Below are 21642 nucleotides of genomic sequence, written 5' to 3'. Positions count from 1 at the left end.
TAAAAGTATTTATTACTGTACTATAGAATCAGAAAAGATCTGTTAGTAGTGGTGTGGCAGGCGCAATGTAATAGTCTGACTAAGCTGGTGAATACATATTATCAGCTCACATTTAAGGAATGTTTCCGTCTTATATATCACTATTCAGAATCTGTTATACATGTAACAAAGCAGTTTTGGTGTTATACAATGTTTATTTTAGTACCACATTATATAATTGCTGCAAATTGTGGAATAGAAGTATGTTTATTAGAACAGTGTTCAGTGTTTAGATATTACTTTGCATGGTAATTTATATTGTGTTGTGACCCTGGTCTCAATTCTATTTCCAGTTCAGCATTGTAACGTCAGATGTATGAATGGTGGCACCTGCAGCGACGAACACTGTCAATGTCACAAGGGTTATGCAGGGCCGCACTGTGGCCAGCGTAAGTACTGCACTTTTTTTATTTATAAAGATTAAAATTCATCCCGTACTAACTCCTATTTATTTAGAGACTTACATATCGTGTACGGGGATAAATATAAATTCAGTGTTGGGCTGGGGGAAGTTAATTGGATAACTTGTTGGCTTGGCCATGGTGATGGATTACCCACGAAGGAGTGCTAAGCCAGGTATGTACTAAGGGAGTAAAGGAATGTTTGTATCAAGCCAGATGTTGCTGAAAAGATAATCAGGTTAATTAAAAATCGTAATATGATAAATACTTTCAAAGGCAGCATTATGAGTAGTAGCATTGCTCTCACACTACTGGAGTCACGTATTCAACTATGATACTAGGGCACAATCATTGTGGAGTTTGTATGTTCTCCCGAGCTTGTGTGCGCTTCCTCCGCATACTCCAGGAAGGTTAATTAGCTCCTGACAAAAAAACTTTAGTGCATTAGTTTAGATGAGAATTGAAACTGTAACCTCCAGAAACTGATATGAATCATTAAACATACAATAATGCTTAATGGTAATATATAAATGGTAATAAAGCAGAAATATAACTTAAGAAGTAGCCAAGGCAGAGTTTTAAGTGTTTGAAAATAAGATAATGGAGAGGAAAAGCTCTAGGAGATATCGGTAAGTGGTTTGTGGGTATGGCATCTAGTCTTTGGAAACCAGTTATCCATAAGGTTTCAGAAAAAGGGCAAGGAAAAATTACTGTGTGGCTTAAAAACGTCCTATTGGTTTACCATGGGCTGCGTTTGAGGCACCAGCTCTTGCCAAATATATTCAAATAGCCTAAGGAGAGGTGGCAGCACCAGGGCCCAAGACTCCTTGCAGTGGCATTGTCTGTATTTACAGAGAAAAGGACAGACATTAGAGAGGCTGCATGGTCAATGGCTATGTACAGTAGGTAAATGTTAGTTCATTCCTTTTCATTATGTGATATTATAATTGTCATTGATGGTTGAGACATTTAATGAGGTGCATGAGCCTGGATGCTGAATATGACTTTATAATAAACACATACTGTACATGTTTGAGTATCATTTTTGAAAGCATCTTACAAAGTAATTTTTTTTTTTATTGTAACTTACAGCTGTCTGTGAACATGGTTGTTTAAATGGTGGAAGATGTGTAGCTCCAAACCGATGTGCCTGCCCGTATGGCTTTACAGGACCGCAGTGTGAAAGAGGTAAGTACTTTTTTATAGTCCTTTTCATGAATGCAGGAAAAACATTAATAAGCTGGGATTCTCAAGGCAGACATGAACATTCAGACTAGTCAGTTGGCTTGTGGATATGAAGATCAGATCTGTATTCAATTAACATAATTAACACAACTTGCTCTATTTATTTATTCCAGTAGATTTTCACTATCTTCCAACAATAAATAAATATGTAATAGACTGAATATGATATGTATATGTCCCACACTCTCATCATTATCTTCACCCAGCTGCTGGGGTGCTCTTCAGGGATCCCCGAAAGGTGTACCACAAATATATTCCACTCTATTTCCGTAGAAAGAAAGCACTCTCCAGATTGGTTCCAGATTTTTTATGTTTAATTATGATGATTTTAAACAACATGCCATCATGCCACCAACGTTTCCATTCTATTTAGAATTTTTTTCAAGGCTGTGTCATAGGCAACATTAATAATGAACTCAGTGAGACATCTGGTCAGTGTTGCACATAAGTAAAATTATCCTTCGACTCGCACTGTATGAAAAAGTTAGTAAAGCCAATATTTTACATTAATGTATATATCAAAGGTTGTGTATTCCTGAGCCGACTACATGTAAAATAACTGGAGTGTTTGCATTTAACTAAATATCTTAAGTTTGCCGTATTAGGAAGGAGGTGCTTATATAACTACACAACGGCTAATGGCTATTAGATTGCCAGTCCATTGGTTTATTCATACATCTGGGCAGACAGGGGCCGTGATAGCAACTCTTCTGTTTTTTGACGTACAGTATATGAGAGCCCACGGGAGTTGCAGCTGTCTAAAATGGAAAGGGGATCTATATGCAGTTAAATGTCAATACTTGTATTATGTTTCATGATATCAGAGTGAATTTTGGATTGCTGTTTATTAGGCATTAATTGGTTATTGGCTGTAATGTACAGTAAAGTAAGGTTAATAAACATTGTATTTAACATTCAAGGTTCATCTGAAAATTTCATATTTGGTTAATTTATTCTGTGATCAAGGTCACTGTGTATATTTAACCTGGCAACATAGACACATTGACAAACATGTCATTTTTATTGTAATTAGATTTAATTTCATTGGTTGGCCAACTGGTGATAAAGGAGATAAAACAGAGTGTTCTGTATTCTACACTTATAAAAGTTCTGTAGTTTATTATTAGTCTGAGTCAAGATCATGTTTAAAGGGTTTTGGCTTAAGTCTGTTTTTCTATATCTGTCCTTATCTGTTTATTGGCATTTAACAGGCTGCCTCTTCCATAAGTAAACTAAGAAGTAGACCATAAACAAACATGAGAAACATAAATGACCTTATGCACTATATAGTAATTAGAAGTTGTGATAACTTTGTAATTATTGGAGTATCTGCTGCCATATCAAACTGTGTCATATCTTATTCTTATGAAATTATAACTTTTACAGCAGAATTTGGCTGTGCCTTCACTTTCTTCAATAATCAGATAAATTGTGTATTTCTTTAGATTAGATGAAAAATATACATATTACAGAAATCTACTGAATGAAATATATATATATTGACGACCTGGGGTAAATACTGTAGCTTGGTAGAGGGGTCAGTGGTGCAGTATCTGGGTACACAATAAGGGTCCATACACAGCTTTGCAGATTAAATGAAATAAATGGGGCTTTACTGTCAGCATTTTAGGAACATGCAGGGCATTCCTTCACTTCTTCAACCTGACTTAAAGGGCAGCTAGTTTGCAAATGTAACAGTCTCAGTCTTGTCTCCTTCCTGCGGGTATTGACACGGCCTCCTGGCCTTCACGGCTTCAAGGACCACTGGCCTAGCTTGGCTGCCACAACTTCACATAAGCACAGTCATAGATTTGTGGTCCTCCCTGCTTGACTGCAGGTCTGGCTTTCTGGACCCCACTGGACTCCAGACACACTGGGCTCTTTGGTTGCCACAGTTGCCCTTGGGATTTCTGTACAGGCAGCCTGGCTGGTTTGACTCAGCCTTCCTTGGACTAAACCAACTCGGCAGCCCTTAGGTGATCACACCTCCTTTTTTTTCCCAGACTCCATGGCTCATTACTGCCACCGAACTTCAGCTTGCTATATATATATATATATATATATATATATATATATATATATTTTATATATGTAAAGATATATAAATATATATATACTGTGTGTGTGTGTGTGTGTATATGTATATATATATATATATATATATATATATATATAAGTTATACTTACCCAGGTGCCCTCAGGGGGTTGAAGAAGCATAAATGTATGGTAATGTAAACAGCGGCACTCACATGACCTAGAAAGTAAGACTCCAGACTCCAACAAGCATATAGGGAGAGAGAGATATTTATTAAATACTATAATTAAAAAACTGAGCATTGTTGTCAGATATATGATGCGCACATCATTAAGAATTGATTCTGAGTTGGGAATAAAGCAAAAATGAGCAAGTAACATGGTACCTTGGCAAAACCATGCTGCACTGCAGGTGAGGGAGATGTAACATGTGCAGAGATTTAGATTTGGGAGGGGTGTGTCAAAACTCAAATCTAAATTTCGGTATAATAAAGCTGCTCAGTATTTGTGGGCTACATGCAAAAAGTAGCCATTATTTTCCCTTCATGCAAAAATAATAAAATAAATGTATTTGCACCACTTGCACTGCAGCATGGTTTATTCCAGATACAAAGTTATCTGCTTTTTTGCTTTGCTCTTCTTATTTCAAATTCACAAAAAGTGTGTGAAGTCATATATCCCACTAATATAAAATAAAGGTTAAATATACTGAAGAACATACATTGCACACATTCTTCAGATACCCTTTTTGTCTCTGCTTTTTGCATGTAGGGACACAAGAATATTTGCCTACTGTCACGGAATGTCCGGGAGACTCACCAAGTTCTGGAAGCTCTTCCAGACTCCCAAGACTGTAGACTAGCCTCCCAAAACTGCCCAGGTCCCCAATGAAGTGGGTGGTCACAGGGCTCAAGGACGTGACTCACATCATAGCCCCATCCCCCACTGTACAATGCTGTGAATCTTGAGCTAAATTAATTAAGTTAATCCAATTAAGCTTTTATTTAATTAAGGCTCAATATTTGATCTAATGATTACTTACAACAAAGTACTAGCCTGATTTGCTTGTGCACTTTCCAAATTTTCACTCACGACTTTAATTTAATATAATCCAATATGCCTTTTTCACCTGCATTTGTGTCATTTGTGGGTGTAGTAGATGGAGCAGCTACAGCCTTGCGTGAGGAACCTGGAAATCCTGATGAAACTCCTAGATTCTTTGTTGGCTCAGGGTTTCTTGGTTCTTCCCCCTACACCTGACTGTGGCCTGTTTAGCCTGTTTAGCAGTCACAGCAGGCTTTATAAATCAGGAGCACAGTGTAATGTCACTTCAGCCACAGGTAAGAAATATATAATCTCTTATATAGATAGAACAGGTCACACTTATGCTTCTGCTATCACAAGGAAGAGGGAAGTTGAACAACTGGACATGAAAGACAAATGCTGCAAAGAGAGACAGAGAGAGTCAGATGCAGACAGGAAATATGTTTCAGCGTAAGGGGACAGACACTAAATATTAGACATTCAGAGGGCAGGCCGTGCAGGAGGGAATCTGTATGAGATGCCGGCGCTAGGGATCCAGGCTGTTCGAATCTCGATGCCAGCATCCCGAAAGGGCTAGCATACTGACACTTGTTGGTCGGTATGCTAACCCTCCCCCTGTAACTACTCTAACCCTAACCTCCCCCCCCCCAGTGCCTAACCCTAACCTCCCCCCCAGTGCCTAACCCTAACCTCCCCCCCCAGTGCCTAACCCTAACCTCCCCTTCCCCAGTGCCTAACCCTAACCCTCATCCTTGTCCCTAAACCCCCCCCCCCCCTAACCCCTCAATACTTACCTTTGGTATCCCAGCGATCGGGAAGTGGATGCTGGGCCTCTAACTGGCGTCAGGATTTTGTCTCCGGTAATAGGAGCATCTAGACCGCCGGGATACCGAATGCATACTGTGCAGGAGATAAGGGGTCTGCTCAGGCAAGAGGAACTAGGGAAGGGCAGACAGAAGAAAAAGTGGCCATATTTGAAGAAACCCCCAGAAAGCATTGCTAATCTTACTCTGGAGACTTGACTAAGGCTGATATTAATCATAGATTGCCTGCGATTTTACAAATTTCAACTTCCTTTTAAAGCAGCAAGCATGTTAAAGGCTAAACCAGCTTGTTTAGCCTTTAACATGCTTGCTGCTTTAAAAATACGAGCATACTCGCATGTATTCCAGCAGCAGCGCTGGCTCATAGTCTAATACATAATATACATTCATAATATTCATGTGTTGGCATCTCTTTCATCTAATTGGTCTCTCTTTCTTCTCTTTCTCTTTACTTTCCTCCAGCCTTGCATGCCGCTATCTTCTTCCTTCCTCCTTCTCTGTGCTTGCTGGTGTCTGCCGCAATACTGCTCAGTTGCTGGACCTGCAGATCCATCCTAAGATCAAAGGTACCAGCTTCCTTGTTATCTAGTGTTGTGTTCATGAAATTAGAGCTGGACTGTCAGAAATTCCACATTCTATTAAAAGTATCAGCAAATATGTACTATTTATAAGAGAAGTGCTAAATCATTGGCAACATTCATGAAAATGGTCACACATGAAAATGGTAATGTAAGTAACCCGTAGCAGCCAACCAGACATTAATCTTCATTTTCTGAAAAGTGATAGAATCTTATTGTGTGATATGGGTAATGTTACATAATTCCTGTACATGACGTGTTTTACAACTTTCCAAAGCAGCCTCAATAGTAAGAACGAAGAAGTTGTACACAAAGTATTATTTATATTGTAGAATGTGGGAGAATATCCTCTAATCTGATTAATTACTAAAAGTAAAGCTGGGTACACACATAAAGATTTTCTGTCCAACCATCCAACTAGTTGATTGGTTGGAATGAAAATCTGGTAAAGTATGGGAGTAACTGATGATCAGCAATTTGCTCCTAAATGCCAGAAAACAGATGAAAATGGTCGTCAGACAAGTTTGAACAAATTGTTTAGATCAAACATTTAACAATCAACAGTTTTTGTCCATTTTCCGGTATTTGGGAGCAAATTGCTGATTGTCCTTTGCTTTCATAAATTACCAGATTTTCATTTCAATCAATCAACTAGGATGGTTGGACAGAAAATCTTTAAGTGTGAATGCACCATTACAGAAACATTGCATATATTTCCGGATAGCAGGTCATTTTAGCTATTTATTTATTTTCCAAAATATTTTTTCTATAGCCTCATTACAGTGTTATGCAAAAAGTGTGTAACAGTTCAGGACCACAAGAGAACGGGCAAATGTCATACTTGTTAGTATACAGCAAAGTAAATAGACCAGTGATTGCATTCAATAATGACATTAAAACATAATGGAGGAGCCAGATTTTCTTCTAAAACATTAGTAAACAAAGAAATACAATAGGCATAGTAGGCCTTGTGAAATGGGGGAGATGGAGGTTTAAAGAGGATTATACAAAATATAGCAGTAGCCTAGATCTGGAATAAAGTACAAATGACAAATGTGAAAAAAAACAACTAATAACTAATGGTCACCTGGGGTCCATACAGCGATGCAGCCACTGGTACAGATCAGGACAGTGTGATTTAACTAGTCGACATTCAGAATGTCAACACCAGAATGTTGACAGGTTCTGAAACTCGACAGTCAGAATGTCGACATAGTTGTTAGGTCAACAACCAATATGTCGACATACATTTTGGACAACATGGTTAAAATGCCCCAAACATTAAAAAATAGACAAAATCAACATTCTGGTATCGACATGTTAAATGTCAACATTCTCATTGTGTCATAATTTTAACCATGTCGACCTAAGTGTATGTTGACATATTGGTTGTCGACCTGGGACTTTCTCGGACGACATTCAGAAAGTGTCAACATTCTTGTGTTGACATCCTGAATGTCAACTGCCTGCTCAGATACCGATCAGAAGTACAACGGGAGAAACAATATAAGAGTAGGGTGGTATGAGCATGGCGAGCGATCATTGCTGGTAAAATCAAATGGTAATGGGAATGTGATCAGGTAATAATTGATAAGAGTACCATACAGCATGCTGGAAACAGTGCCTGTTTAGTAGAATAGGAGAGCATTGGATATGTCTCCCAGGACTGAAGTAACAACGGGGACAATAGCTCCTTGTTCTATGTGGTTTTCAGCTAATTGATAAAAAAGGAACCTGGCTGGTGGTGGCCTTTTCTAGCATGGATGAGCAGTGTGCAATCGCTTTTGGAAGATTAGATTATGGAACCACTGCAGCTAAAACCATTAATCATTTTTTATAATTTCGAGGGATTTCAGCTTGATCAGCCAAATACCCCAAAATCACCCATTGAGCTGCGCCATTCATCAAGTTAAGCAATACAAGTATTAACTTTAAGTAATTGCAAATGAACCCTTATTGTTGAAATAAGTTGAGACATCAAAAATGAAGCCTTCAAAATGATTTTGAATTGGAGTGTGTGTCATAGTATGAAATGACTCAAAAAATACAGCCTTACATGTCGTTTATTTTGTTATGATGAACCTTCCATTTAAAAAAAAAAATGTACAATGACAGAAATTTCAATGTGAAAAACCCCAATTGAATAAATATAGGGCCTGATTTAAAGATGGATGGTATTGCACAGCTGCTGCACCTTTGTACTGACAGTGGGCGTCTTTGTATCAGCAGTGAGCGCCTTTGTACGCAGAGGCTGTGCTAACATATGTAAAAGCAGCAGGAGGCTTCTGCATGCTTTTGTGATCCCCTACTGCATCCAAAGACACCGCATCGGATCATGTGCTTGAACATCAGTCATTTAACCAACCCTCGGGTTACTCAGGATGGCAGGTGTTTTCAAGCTGCCGGGACCAGTGAAGATGCACACCCTTGCCTCAGCACGACTACAAAACACAGCTGACATGCCCCTGTTTTGTAACACGCTCCCTATCTCAACACCCCAAATGGCTGCAGACTCTGATTAACCTGACGACGCAGGAAACCGTCTGCACATGTGCCGTACGGGTCCTGCGCATGCGCAGTTCATCTAACATTGGAGATATACATAGAACATCGGGTTTGTACATCTCTGGATTAGGCCCATAATTCTTACATTTTGCTCTATTTAGTGCATTAGCTATAGCTGTCCTTGAGAACATCCCATATTGAGTTTTTTTCATGTAATTTTTTGAATGTCATTTGGAGAATATTAATAAATGGGCATAGATTTCATAGCTACACATGGAACAAAGTACAGTATATTGTTATTGATTCAAAGCCGCCCTGCAGATTTTTTTGAAATGTGTGTTCCATCCAGCTATAGGACTGCTACTTATTACCACCAGGGACTGAGTCTGGCACTCTGGTTACAGCAGCAGGCACCTGCATACATTAGCAACCGGTGCTGTTGTTAGATAATAATCATGCTTTGGCCGCTTCTCCCCAGGCAATGACGCACTGAGAAGTGGAACAGTCATAGTTTGATTACTATCCAATAAGAGTGTAGGCTGATATTCCATCTCAGGCAACAGCCCCTCCTTTGGCTCGGACCACAAAACCTCCAACAATTACAACAACCGCCACAACACACACAAACGTATAAAATACACAACTGCAATACACCTACCTTGTTCCAGCTGTCCTGTTGTAATGATTTTATTAATATAAAATGATATAGCGCCAACATATTATGTTGCGCTTTACAATTGTAAACAAAGCAGTAATTAAACAAGACTGATGAATAACAGACAGACAACAGTACTATCAAGCTTACAATTTATATATGTTCTATGGGCCCTGTCAGTATATTGGTATACAGTGAGTCGACTTCATACCCACCACTACCCTCATATCTGACCCATTGTCTCCCCTGCCCACTTACCTGATATCTGCCATAATTGTAACTGTCTCTTATTGCTGACTGCGCCATGTCTGCCCATTAGGTCTACACTAATTTTATTCTGCCATTGCCTTGCATTATGTCTTCATATATGCCTCATGTTTCAGTCCCAAATACCATGAGTCTGTGCCAAACACATTATACCAGCCTGCACCTAATATGTTATACTTGCCTATTGCTCCATACGTTATTACAAGCTGTACCCTAGCCGTCATGCAGAACAAATTATTGGAGCTAGCCAAACATGTTACTAACCAGCACCCAATACATTCCACCAGTCTATTCCCAGTACATAATGCCAGCACTTGCCTAGCACACTGTGCTGGCTTTTACCTTATATCATCCTATGCCCATCACAATATACAAACCTTTACCATTATATTATACCAGCCAGTTATGTTATTCCTGCCCGAGACCTGCACAGTCTACCCATTTTTTCCCAACACCATACCCAATGGTTCCCAAAGTTTTTTGAATCACGGCACCCTAGAGTATTAGTACTGTTTTCATGGCACCCCTAAGCCAAACTGTTATTGAAAGATTCATTAAAATGTAGTAAAGTGAAGAAAATTGTGATCACCTGTCATACTTAGAAGCTCAAACCTGTCCCCATCACATAACTGAGCCGGTTTGTCCACATATTTACAGTACATTAACCATAAATAATTTGATTTGGTGATAGACCACCAACCTGGTGCACCCCTGCAAGTGTCCCGGGGCACCCCAGGGTGCCACAACGCACTGTTTGGGAACCACTGCCATACACCAATTTTGCCCAATACAGTACACCAATATTTACACATTACACTGACCTGTGCGTATCATCATACTATTATCCTACCATATCTCTTCACAATTGTTCTAGTCTGTGTCCATTACCATCTTCCTATGCCCATTTCTGTTTTGCAAGTCTATCCCTAACTCATTATAACCCCCCTGTGTCCACCCAGCTGTCACGTATCTTGCTGTAGTACAGATGTGTCCTCATACACTGTGGTTTCAGTTGCTCCAAGCAGCCCCTCTTAGTGCTCCAGGACCCATGCGACTCGGCCACGCCAAGTGTCTTTTACTCAAAACGTGTGTCTTTTTTTCACATGAATAACACAACTGGACACGACAAAATTACTTTGCTAGAGTACACTGATCAATTTGATGTGCAACATTTGTACATCGGTGTATTTGTATGCAGCGGCCGCCGATTTTTCTCACGCCAAGTTCCATTGTGCTTCATATGCGACTGTATGTGTTTAAAACTAATTCCTGTATGGTGAAAGTTGCCTCCCAGAGTCTGTAGAACACTCTCAGTGGTGTTTCACAGCATATGCAATGTGAATAAGATAGACATTTCAAGAAAAAGGAGCTACGCTGCACCTCTCGGAGCTGCTCTGGCGCGCTGGACATCTCGCGCCATATGGCGTATTGAGGCTTGGTGTATGAGGACATATCTGTAAATATCTGTCCACAATCTGTGGACCTGACAAGCATATCTGCTATGATAGGTAAGGGGTTTTACAATTCTGTACTTTGACGGAGCACTGTACAATGTATTTGAGTCCCTTAATACAGCATAGCAGCTGTTATTATATCACCCCGACAACTTAGAGATTGAAAGAAGAGAAATGAGGAACATAAATTAGACAAGGAGGCAGCAGGGCAGGAAGATACTTGGGCAAAGTGGGGAACATTGGCAGCATTGCTTGCCCATTTCAAATACCATCTGTTGAGCAGATCTAAAACCGGTATGAGTATTAATATATGTTTTAAGAAGAGTGCAAATATCGCACGTACCGGTAATAGTGTGCTGGGAATTATGATTTTACTTCTTATTTACTATCAATATTAGATTTTTCAGTCCTGAATGCCAGGTACACTTTATGTTCTATTTGAATCTGTCGGTTCTGCAGCACTGTATAGTGGTCTCTAGCTCCCTCATTAATGTGTATTGTGTATAAAGCAGTTTCCCATTTGAAGTCTGGAAGTCATAAACAAAGCCTAATTCTTGGCTTATAAACGCATTATACACCTTATATATGTAATCGTTTTATTGTGCGGGAGGGACTCATGAGCCGCAAGCGATCCTAAGACTCTCCGATTTATGCTCTGCATGCATGAGATTCATGTGTCTGCAAACACCAATGAATCTTCAGCTGGGGAAGATTTGTCTTTACCCTTTGGAAAGGAGGATAACCAGGCAGATTGCCAAATCTGGAGAGATTTATAATAAGAGAGTAAAGTCAACCTTATGTTTCATACCGTATGCAGGAAAATATGCCATTCTGTGTAAGTCAACATTCTAATGAAATCTCTATTACGTGTGCTCCTGCAAACAGACATTGGAAAAGAATTAGGGGTCTACGTACTAAGCAGTGTTAGGAGACAGAGTGAAAAGTGATAAGGTGCCAGCCAATCAGCTCCTAACTGCCATCTCACAGGCTGTGTTTGAAAAATGACAGTTGGGAGCTGATTGGCTGGCACCTTATCACTTTTCACTCTGTCTCCTAACACTGCTTAGTAAATAGACCTCCTTAGTAAAGTCTGACGTTTGGGGTGGAACATAAACAGAAATAATGTTTACAATTGTTTATAGTCTTATCCAATTACAGAATTTATACTTTACATTCCAGAGCCCAGATAAGAGGAGTGGTCTAATGTAGTGTTCATTAGAATTTTATTTTTGTAATGCACATTATGTATAATGTTAGGAATTCAATTTGAATGTATGAACTTTGGGCCTTATTCAGCTACGGACGGAATTGCAAAGCTGCTCGCAAGCAGCTTTGCAATTCCATTCCATCAATTCCATCACGCCTCCTGCTGCATTATGTATGCGAGCTGCGTTGTCCAACGCACAATCGGATAGTCTGCGGAGCATCGGCCAGCTAAGGTGACCCATGGGGTCACGCAGCCAGCCGCTGCAGATGAGAGGAAGAAGCCAGGAAATCTCTGTCAGCCGACAGAGATCCTGGCTTCTTCCTTCCCCCCAACGGCGGCAACATACCTTCGTTTCAGGAAATGGTGGGCCCCCTCCCCGCCCACAAACGGCAGCAGACTGTCAATCACTGACCGGCTGCTGCCAGTCTGCCTGCAGGATCGAAAACCCATTCTGCAAATGCACAGAACGGGTCAGGTGCCTGCGCAGATTCCCGATCATCGGGAATCTGCGTCCAGCAGTGCACTAGCATGCACTGCTGAATAAGGCCCTTTGTTTCATACATAAACGCATTGGAGAGCACCATCTTCTTGCACCACTGTCTGTAAGGAACGTTATATTATTACTCTGTACAGTTTTGTATGATTTTTTTTGTAAAAGTTTTGATTGGATACTTGATGATTTTGTCCCTCCCACACAAACTTTCCTTGTACTTAGACAGGTAGTAATTAGCTGAACTCTGGTCTTTGGGGGGTAATTGTGATCTGCAACATTTGGGGCTATTAGGTGTGTTAGGGGGATAAGTAGTGGTGATTTGTTTTGGGGAGGAGGTGGGGTGTTGTTTTAATCTTTTTTTTAAAAAAAATAACAGAAAAATGTAATCTGTTAAAAGTCTATATATTTTGTTAGACCTGACTGCATCCAGAGAGGCAATGGGAGATTTAGAGTAAGATAGTGGCAGCTATAATGAGAAGTTTCTGATCATCCTACTAGAGCACTTGGATGACTGGGAAATACTGAAAGTGCACAGCCATTTTAGAAGAGTGACAATTGCCCTGGGCCATCATGGTGATAATGAGCCCACCTAGTAGTAGAGTTTGTATTGGAAGGTTCTTTCCCAGCACCCTGGGATCATAGAAGTCAACGGCCCCTTGGAAGCTAGAGTACTGCCTTTCAGAGTAACTTAAAAATTGGGACAAAACATAATGGGCTAATGCAAAGAGAGGTATACAATGCTTCAGCAATGTTTAGAACACATAGCATACTGTAAGTATGAAGAGTTAAGTCTTCAATGCAATTAATTGTCTTTATCTATATTCTATATTTTCTATATTCTTGGTCAGTGACACTTGTCTATGTTGACTCATTGGGGATTTCATCTCTCTCTGCGCCAGTTTTGGCATCATTTTTTCTCGGAATAAGTGAAGGTAACTTCACTACCATCAGTTTCCTGACCAATGTACTACACTAGCAAATCATCTATACAGAATCGGCAGAAACTGTTTTGCTTTCAAGAAAACATATTTTTTATGTTCGGATTCAGTGGCAAGGTTACCTTTTTGTTTTGCGGAACGGTTAGGTGGCCCAACAATGTGTCTGTTGTCCCATTAAATAAAGCGGACGCTGTCATGTGCTCTGTAGCATTTTGATTGTGCTTGGATTATGCTCTCGTTTTTTGCTCACTTTGATAAATACAAGCTTCTCTAAGGGACGTAAGATGACCACATTGTAAATTGTGTGGAATGAAGATCAGCATGGTAACATCTATCTTCATGCTGCTTCCAAAAGAATCCTCTGTAAATATTTGTGCATTGTTGCTACAGCTGAGTAATGACATTCATATCCGGAGAATGTATTTACTTACATGTAACAAATGGTTACTATCACTGCAATGTCTGTGAGATGATTTACATAGTGCTACAGTAGCTATGTGCATACAACACAACTGCTGGAAATATTACATTCTTTACTGCCACCAATCACTGTGAAGCATCTGGTCATTGGTAATGACTTAATCTGTAGTACATCATTGTTTGGATACATTGCGATGTTGGACAAAGATAATTCTTGGACAGTAATCCTTAGGACAGATGTGGCGTGCTGGCTGCTGGCTGCGCATGTGTTCTGCCTGTGCTTTGCTCTATGAAAGCTATTACACAGGCTGGCCTGTTTTGTCATCATCTTACTTTTTATTTGATGCAAAGACCTTTGTGATTCTAACCCAAACCAAACCACAACTTACACTTCATGAGCCTGATTCAGAGCTGGAAGAAAACCAGGCGTTTGTTACATCAAAGAAGCACCAAAGAAGCATGTACGTAAAAAATGTGCATATATGCCCATATGCATAGCTGTACGCATCTTGCAATGTGACTGCTACCCCTCTTGGTGTACAACTGGTTTTGTACAATGCATCAATGCAATCATCAGTGAGCACTGGCCTATTCTAGTTGGAAAGGATGCGCCTCCAAACAGGTGTATATACTCCTACCTCCAATCCTGCATAGCCGCAATTGTGTGTACACTCCTGCACTGAATTTTGCCTACACGAGAATGCCCCTTTACCACCTCTTCGGCTGTAAGTGTAGATTGTAAGTGCAATCGAAATGCGCACGACTCTTCATAGCCCATACTTGTGCTCATTCAGATCCAGAGCATGTGCGAAGTAAAAATACGCAATATGAAGTAAAAATACGCAATATGAACTCCATAAATGGGCATGCGTTCAACTGTGAATGAGCGTCTAAGTGTCTAAGCCATGGTAATTGTCTCTCGCGCCATATGGTGCATAACATGCAAGACGAATGAGGACACATCTGTAAGTAATACATGTGGGGGCTCATTTAGAGTTGCAATTCATACTTTTTCCTAAATGTTTCATCTTATTTGCATGGTCGCTGCAGACAAAGTCGCTCACAGAGCACCAGGGCACACTAGCTTAGTACTTTTGGTTTGAAGTTGCAGATTGAGCATAAGAACATGTGGCGTGAGGTGAGGCGCAGTTATCTGTATCTGCACTCTATCTATTGCCTTTATTTTTAACCAGATTAGTGACTGAGTCGCACACACAGAAGCACATGAAATCCCGTGAACGATATTGTTATAGTTCAATCGTCCACAATATCCGCAAGTGTGTATGCTAAAAACGACCAGCGATACGCGCTCCCGCTGGTCGTTTACGATATCCCCAGTCGGCTGCACAAGTAGCCCAATCTGGGGATATTGTGAGCGCCGTCATCCATCGCTGGTCGGCATTGGCAAGTGTGTATACGCTTGCCGATGCCAGCACCCCGCCGGGCCCGCCGATGACAATATCGCTGCATACACACATCGAGTAGTGTGTATGCGGCTTAAGAGTATTTAACTTATAAAACATTAAAAAAATTAAATATAATTTGGGCTGGCGCTGCCGAACCCCATCAAACACCCCCTTATTCAGTGCCCACATAATCCTCTACTTTATCCACCCCCATCCTCCCCCTCTTGTCTCTTCCGCTTGCTGTTCCCCCTTTTTTCCTCTCCTCAGTCTGTTTTCCAACCCTCTGCTTCTTTCCCCCGCCTTTCCTGTCCCTCCACTCTCAGCCACCTCCCTCCCTCCATGGCCTTGTTACCCCACCACTAAGCCCTATTCCCTCCTGGTTCTGCCTGTCACCTCCAGGGCTGCCAAGAGAAATTCTGGGCCTGGGTACAGCAACATTCTGTGGGACCACATCATGTTGGGAATGGCTGCATCCATTTGTGAATGCGTCTAGCATGTGAGATGTACCCACTCACAGGAGCATGGCATAGCACCCAGCAGCTGGGACTAAAGTAGTCACTACTGTATTAGGATGGCGGGACAGTCCCATAATAGCTGCATTTTTTATCAGGATGTATGTAGATGCTAAAATGTAACACACAATAATTAAAGTGCTACAACCTTATTTTGTACATCTCTCATGTAAATAACACATAAACAAAATCTATTTTTTGACATAGAGATAGATAAATGAAGGACTTAATTTTGACATAACATCAGGTCATCTTATACACATACATTCCGCAGCACATATCCTAACCCACTGCTCCATGCTCCTTCCTCACTATCTACCCCATCTGTGTCGCCCCTGTCTGTCTGCCCCTCCCTTTTAGAATGTAAGCTCTCACGAGCAGGGCTCTCGTTCCTCACGTGCTTCTCCTATCCCTACTTATAGTATCATTTACTCCTAACTCCCCAATTGGCACCTAACATTTGATTGCGGAGTCCCTGCGTTGTGTTATGCAGCTATGTTTATAAACCATGTCCTTGTCCTGCATTGTATTGTACGGCTAATAACTGTTTTTCTTGTGTGCTCATTTATGTACTATGTAAGGCACTGCAGAACCTTTGTGGCGCCATATAAATAAAGGATAATAATTATAATAATTTAAAATAGCCCCCACAACATACGCAAAATTGTATCTAAATAAAAAAAACTAGTGACGTCACAGTAGGATATAGCAGCACTTCTTGATGAGCAGCATAATAAATAATAAACTGGTAGTCCAAAGGAACTAATAATTTGCCTCTGAAAATATGGTATATTTAACAATTCCGGAGCAAAGCTGATTAGTGTGCACACTAATGTGGCTGTTGTAAGGAGTTCCCGAAACACTAGCTTTGTCGTAATGCAGATAGCCATACATATGGGGATTGCAATAGTGGTTACTTGCCTCCGTTAGTTCTCCTTAACTGCCGGTCACTGGAGCCTGAACGGAGGGGACCCATGTTTGTTGACGGGCCTTTGTAGCTAACAACCCACAGCTCACTGTTCAGCTAACACTCGTCTTTGGTAAAAGATGTATAAGAGATTTGCATGGTGTATGTGCAGCGCTTCTGGTATGAATCCAAATGGGGTTAATACAAACTGAGGACAATGGAGCTCATTCAGTCCCAGACGCAAGGCAGCGTTCGCTCCTAGCTGGACTATTTTCTCATTCTGCGCATGCGCAAGCCAGTCTTAGCGATCGGGAATGGGGCGCCCGAAGTACACAGGCTAAGTGCTACTTTGAGTGACACTGCCGGTTGTGCGTGGTGTCAGGGCGGAAGGTCTATGAAAATGGGGGTGTGGATGTGTGAACGCAAGCGTGCCTGTGTGTCCTAATGGCGTTTCATGGGCATGCATAATTAGCATGGAAGGGTCATTGTACACGTCACCTGGTTGTATTTCAGCCTGCAGTGATCGCGGTGCTTGCAGTAGGGTAGGGTCTACCTCAAGGGCTACGAGCACCCCCGATGGCTCTCAATGTTACTGATATTGCAAACACTTCCTGGAGATGACGTGTGCTGCAAAGGAAAAGGGGGCATCTATAGACTGGCGTGTGTGCGCTCTGCCGTCGCTCTCTAAGACATAGAGGCCATCCTTAAGCCTTGCCATACGATCGCGGAAGTTGCATACCCTGCCCCTGACGGCTGTGAAAGTGCGCTGCGTTGTGTCTGGGTCTGAATCGCCCCCAATATGCCTGAGAGGACTGAATGTTTTTCCTGTGTTCCGGTTTTTTCCTTCAGATGAAGGATATATATACGCATATCCATCTGCTTTGTAACAAAGCTTCAGTGTTTCAGGCACACATCTTTGGACACCCCCATACAATACCCAGTCGAAAGTGGGTCATTTTCTCAATTTTTAAGTATGCCATGTTTTCAAATGCAAATTTTTGGTTAATTTAGACATCCAATTTATCTGTTTTATTTTATGCTGCTGATCAAGAACTGCTGCTATATCCTACGCTGACATCACTATTTTTTATTTAAATACAATTATGTGTATCCTGTGTTGTTTTTTGTTTGTTTTTTAATTCTGCTTTATTATATAATATTTTCTATGTATTAAATGTACCAATGTATTTTTTTATGTTTTATGAGTAAAGTAAAATACTCTTAGGGGGGAATTCGAGAGGTGATAATGTATCACCTGTGAAAAAGGGAGGTGGCGGCTAGTCAAATAGCCCCCCTTTTTCAACCGATAGCTCTGTTAACTGAACGTGTTAACAGGTGTTAACATGGGATAACGTCCCTTAACACACCTTATAGGTGATAAGTTCAAGGACCTGTGCATTAAGTGGCAGTTATTTACTGATAACTGCACAGTTAACGAGGATTTCTTTTTGGTCCTCAAAAGACCCAAAAAGAAATCCTCGATAAGCGGGGCTAATTGAATAGTTGCCGGCATTTAATTAGTACTTGTTAAGTTAACGGGTCTATTTAAATTCCCCCTTAATGTTTACATGTAATTAAATCTGTTTTTAAATGGACCTCTTGCACTAGGTAGCTGAGGAAAGTGCCTACTGATAATGATGATGACCATGAATCCAAGTGGTAAGGATAGTGAAAGTCTGGCCACAGAGATGTGTACAACTCCTCATACAGCCAAATTTACACATTTCGTTATGTGCATGCAACACGGGTACATTTAAGGCCGACTTTTGTTCAGCTCTGCAACAGGCCCGTCCTGAGTAAATCATTGTCATATCATATACATATGAAGTGGGCAGTGATAAATAGAATGGTTCCTAATACTTCCGTCATACAAACAGATATAGTCATTCCACCTGAATCCCGAATGGCTGAATCTGTGATTAGCAGTAGAGAACTGATGTGCAAAAATCTTATTTTTTATTATTATTATTACCAAAAATTATATATATATATATATATATATATATATATATATATATATATATGTGTGAAATTCTAAATGGATTTGGCGCCAGTAACAAGGTGTATCACGGTGAAAAACCAACTTTGGTATATGCTGCGGAAGGGCCCTGGAGACAGTGGGAGGGCGTCAGCTCTTTGTCAATAATAAGTAGTATTGGTGATATACTACCTGGTACTTAAAAAAGAGGGGGAATTGACTGTGAGCGACAGATTCCGTTTAATATGTGCACTGTTTTACTGCACTACTTAGCACCATGCACTTTAATAGTCATATATTTTTTTAAATTATGGTTTGTATTTATTGTATGGATAAGCACATCATGTATTTCAACCAGCACTTTACACCTAATTGTTTGCACATATTAAGCGGAATTTGTCGCTCACAGTCAATTCCCCCTCTTTTATTTATATATATATATATATAATATGTGCAGTCTTTTGCCCGGCACTCCTATTAGATAAATAGATGCTGGGTGCTCCTTCCAACAGTCCTCAGACTGTAACAATATCCGTGGCAGAAATTAGAAAGGCACTCTCAGACGTATAGGTAAAAAAATATCAACACTCCACGTGTATGCCAACGTTTCAGAGGATTTTAACCTCTTTTATCAAGACATCATCAATAATGAATACAAAAACAAACAAATATATAGTAACTCACCCGTGCGGCACCTCCACGCTCCCTCCGTCCGGCATCCACGATGTCATCGCCTGCTCCCAGACTCCAGCGTCGCGGCGCCAGCCAGGGGGCGTGGATCAGAAGCGTGACCCGTCACCATGACAACCTATCAACACAAGACAGGTCAATGTAAAACCTGTGTGTAGATAGATATAGAAACACATGTGTAAACAAAAAGTAGCTGGAACAAATAGATATACATTATACTAACTAGTATATAACAAAAATTGAACAGAAAAAGGAAACATAAAATGCAGTAGAGAAGCCAATGTCCTGTCAAGTTGGACATGGAAAAGATGGACATAATATGTAATCTATTACGCAGGGCAAAATGGTAGGGAGGGAAGCTAAACTACTTATAGAAAACATGTAAAAGACATGCTTTCATTGAGCCCATGTGGATACAAGGTATTTAACCTAAGTATCCACCTGGATTCCTTTTGCAGCAGTAGACGTCCCCTATCTCCACCTCTAACGTGGGGGGAACACAATTGATCATCTTATATCGAAGTGTGCTGAGACCATGTTTATGGTCCCTGAAGTGCCTAGCAACCGGCTGTTCGGACGTTTTACCTTCAATGGCTGCTCTGATATGAGATCTGTGCAGAGCCATGCGTTCTTTGAATTGCCTCATGGTTAGTAAAAACAGCAAGAGAAATATTGCCCATAATAGCTGATGATACATCATTGCCTGCTTTAAAAAATACAACCATTTTGCCATCCTTTAGACGTGGTAAAAACATCAAAGACTTGGTGGTCATTTCTTGTCCCGTAAACCAGGAAATTATCGCTGCATTGGGTGCACTACCTGCAGCTTTTTAGAAATAGGAGATTCATTTGTGCATCCCCATTCGGGCAAAAAAAATCCTTATTAAATTTCCCCTAACCTGCTCCAGCAGGTTTGTAGTATATTACATTAGGTGCCCTTGTGGTTTACTTTATATTGGGAAAACCATGAGGCAATTCAAATAATGCATGGCTCTGCACAGATCTCATATCAGAGCAGCCATTGAAGGTAAAACGTCCGAACAGCCGGTTGCTAGGCACTTCAGGGACCATAAACATGGTCTCAGCACACTTCAATATAAGATGATCGATTGAGTTCCCCCCCACGTTAAAGGTGGAGATAGGGGACGTCTACTGCTGCAAAAGGAATCCAGGTGGATACATAGGTTAAACACCTTGTATCCACATGGGCTCAATGAAAGCATGTCTTTTACATGTTTTCTATAAGTAGTTTAGCTTCCCTCCCTACCATTTTGCTCTGCATAATAGATTACATATTATGTCCATCTTTTCCATGTCCAACTTGACAGGACATTGGCTTCTCTACTGCATTTTATGTTTCCTTTTTCTGTTCAATTTTTGTTATATACTAGTTAGTATAATGTATATCTATTTGTTCCAGCTACTTTTTGTTTACACATGTGTTTCTATATCTATCTACACACAGGTTTTACATTGACCTGTCTTGTGTTGATAGGTTGTCATGGTGACGGGTCACGCTTCTGATCCACGCCCCCTGGCTGGCGCCGCGACGCTGGAGTCTGGGCGCAGGCGATGACATCGTGGATGCCGGACGGAGGGAGCGTGGAGGTGCCGCACGGGTGAGTTACTATATATTTGTTTGTTTTTGTATTCATTATTGATGATGTCTTGATAAAAGAGGTTAAAATCCTCTGAAACGTTGGCATACACGTGGAGTGTTGATGTTTTATTTACCTATACGTCTGAGAGTGCCTTTCCAATTTCTGCCACGGATATATATATATATATATATATATATAATATCCATATCTATGGATATGGATGGTGTACTACCTATGCTGAATTTTGCTTGTTCCTGTCCTGACCTTTAGTTTGTTCCCGACCCGCTTTTCTGCTGTAATTCGGCACCATGTTCAGTGCCAATTGCCAGCCAGCCAGCCTGGCTATCCCATTGCCCGAACCACCCTGTTTGCTCTCACTGATGACTTCTCATCCTACTGACTGTCTCGGGTTGTAGCAGAGCCTTGGCTCATTTGAAGGAGAAA

The 21642-nt window shown here is 40.7% G+C and overlaps 1 protein-coding gene across 2 annotated transcripts in view; it reads left to right on the top strand.

The window, feature by feature from the left end:
* The window catches only part of FBN1 (fibrillin 1), a 291935-nt gene that overhangs the window by 64411 nt on the left and 205882 nt on the right, over positions 1-21642 (top strand). For both annotated transcript variants that reach the window (XM_088472976.1, XM_088472975.1), the window contains exons 4-5: positions 333-428; positions 1533-1628. In XM_088472976.1, coding sequence (XP_088329102.1) covers positions 333-428; positions 1533-1628 — 192 coding nt within the window. The remainder of the gene's footprint in view (positions 1-332; positions 429-1532; positions 1629-21642) is intronic.

The sequence above is a fragment of the Taudactylus pleione genome, unplaced genomic scaffold (genome assembly GCF_031769625.1).
Source record: "Taudactylus pleione unplaced genomic scaffold, aTauple2 ptg000129l, whole genome shotgun sequence".
Classification (NCBI taxonomy): Eukaryota; Metazoa; Chordata; class Amphibia; order Anura; family Myobatrachidae; genus Taudactylus; species Taudactylus pleione.
This window is presented reverse-complemented; position numbering and strand designations above follow the sequence as displayed.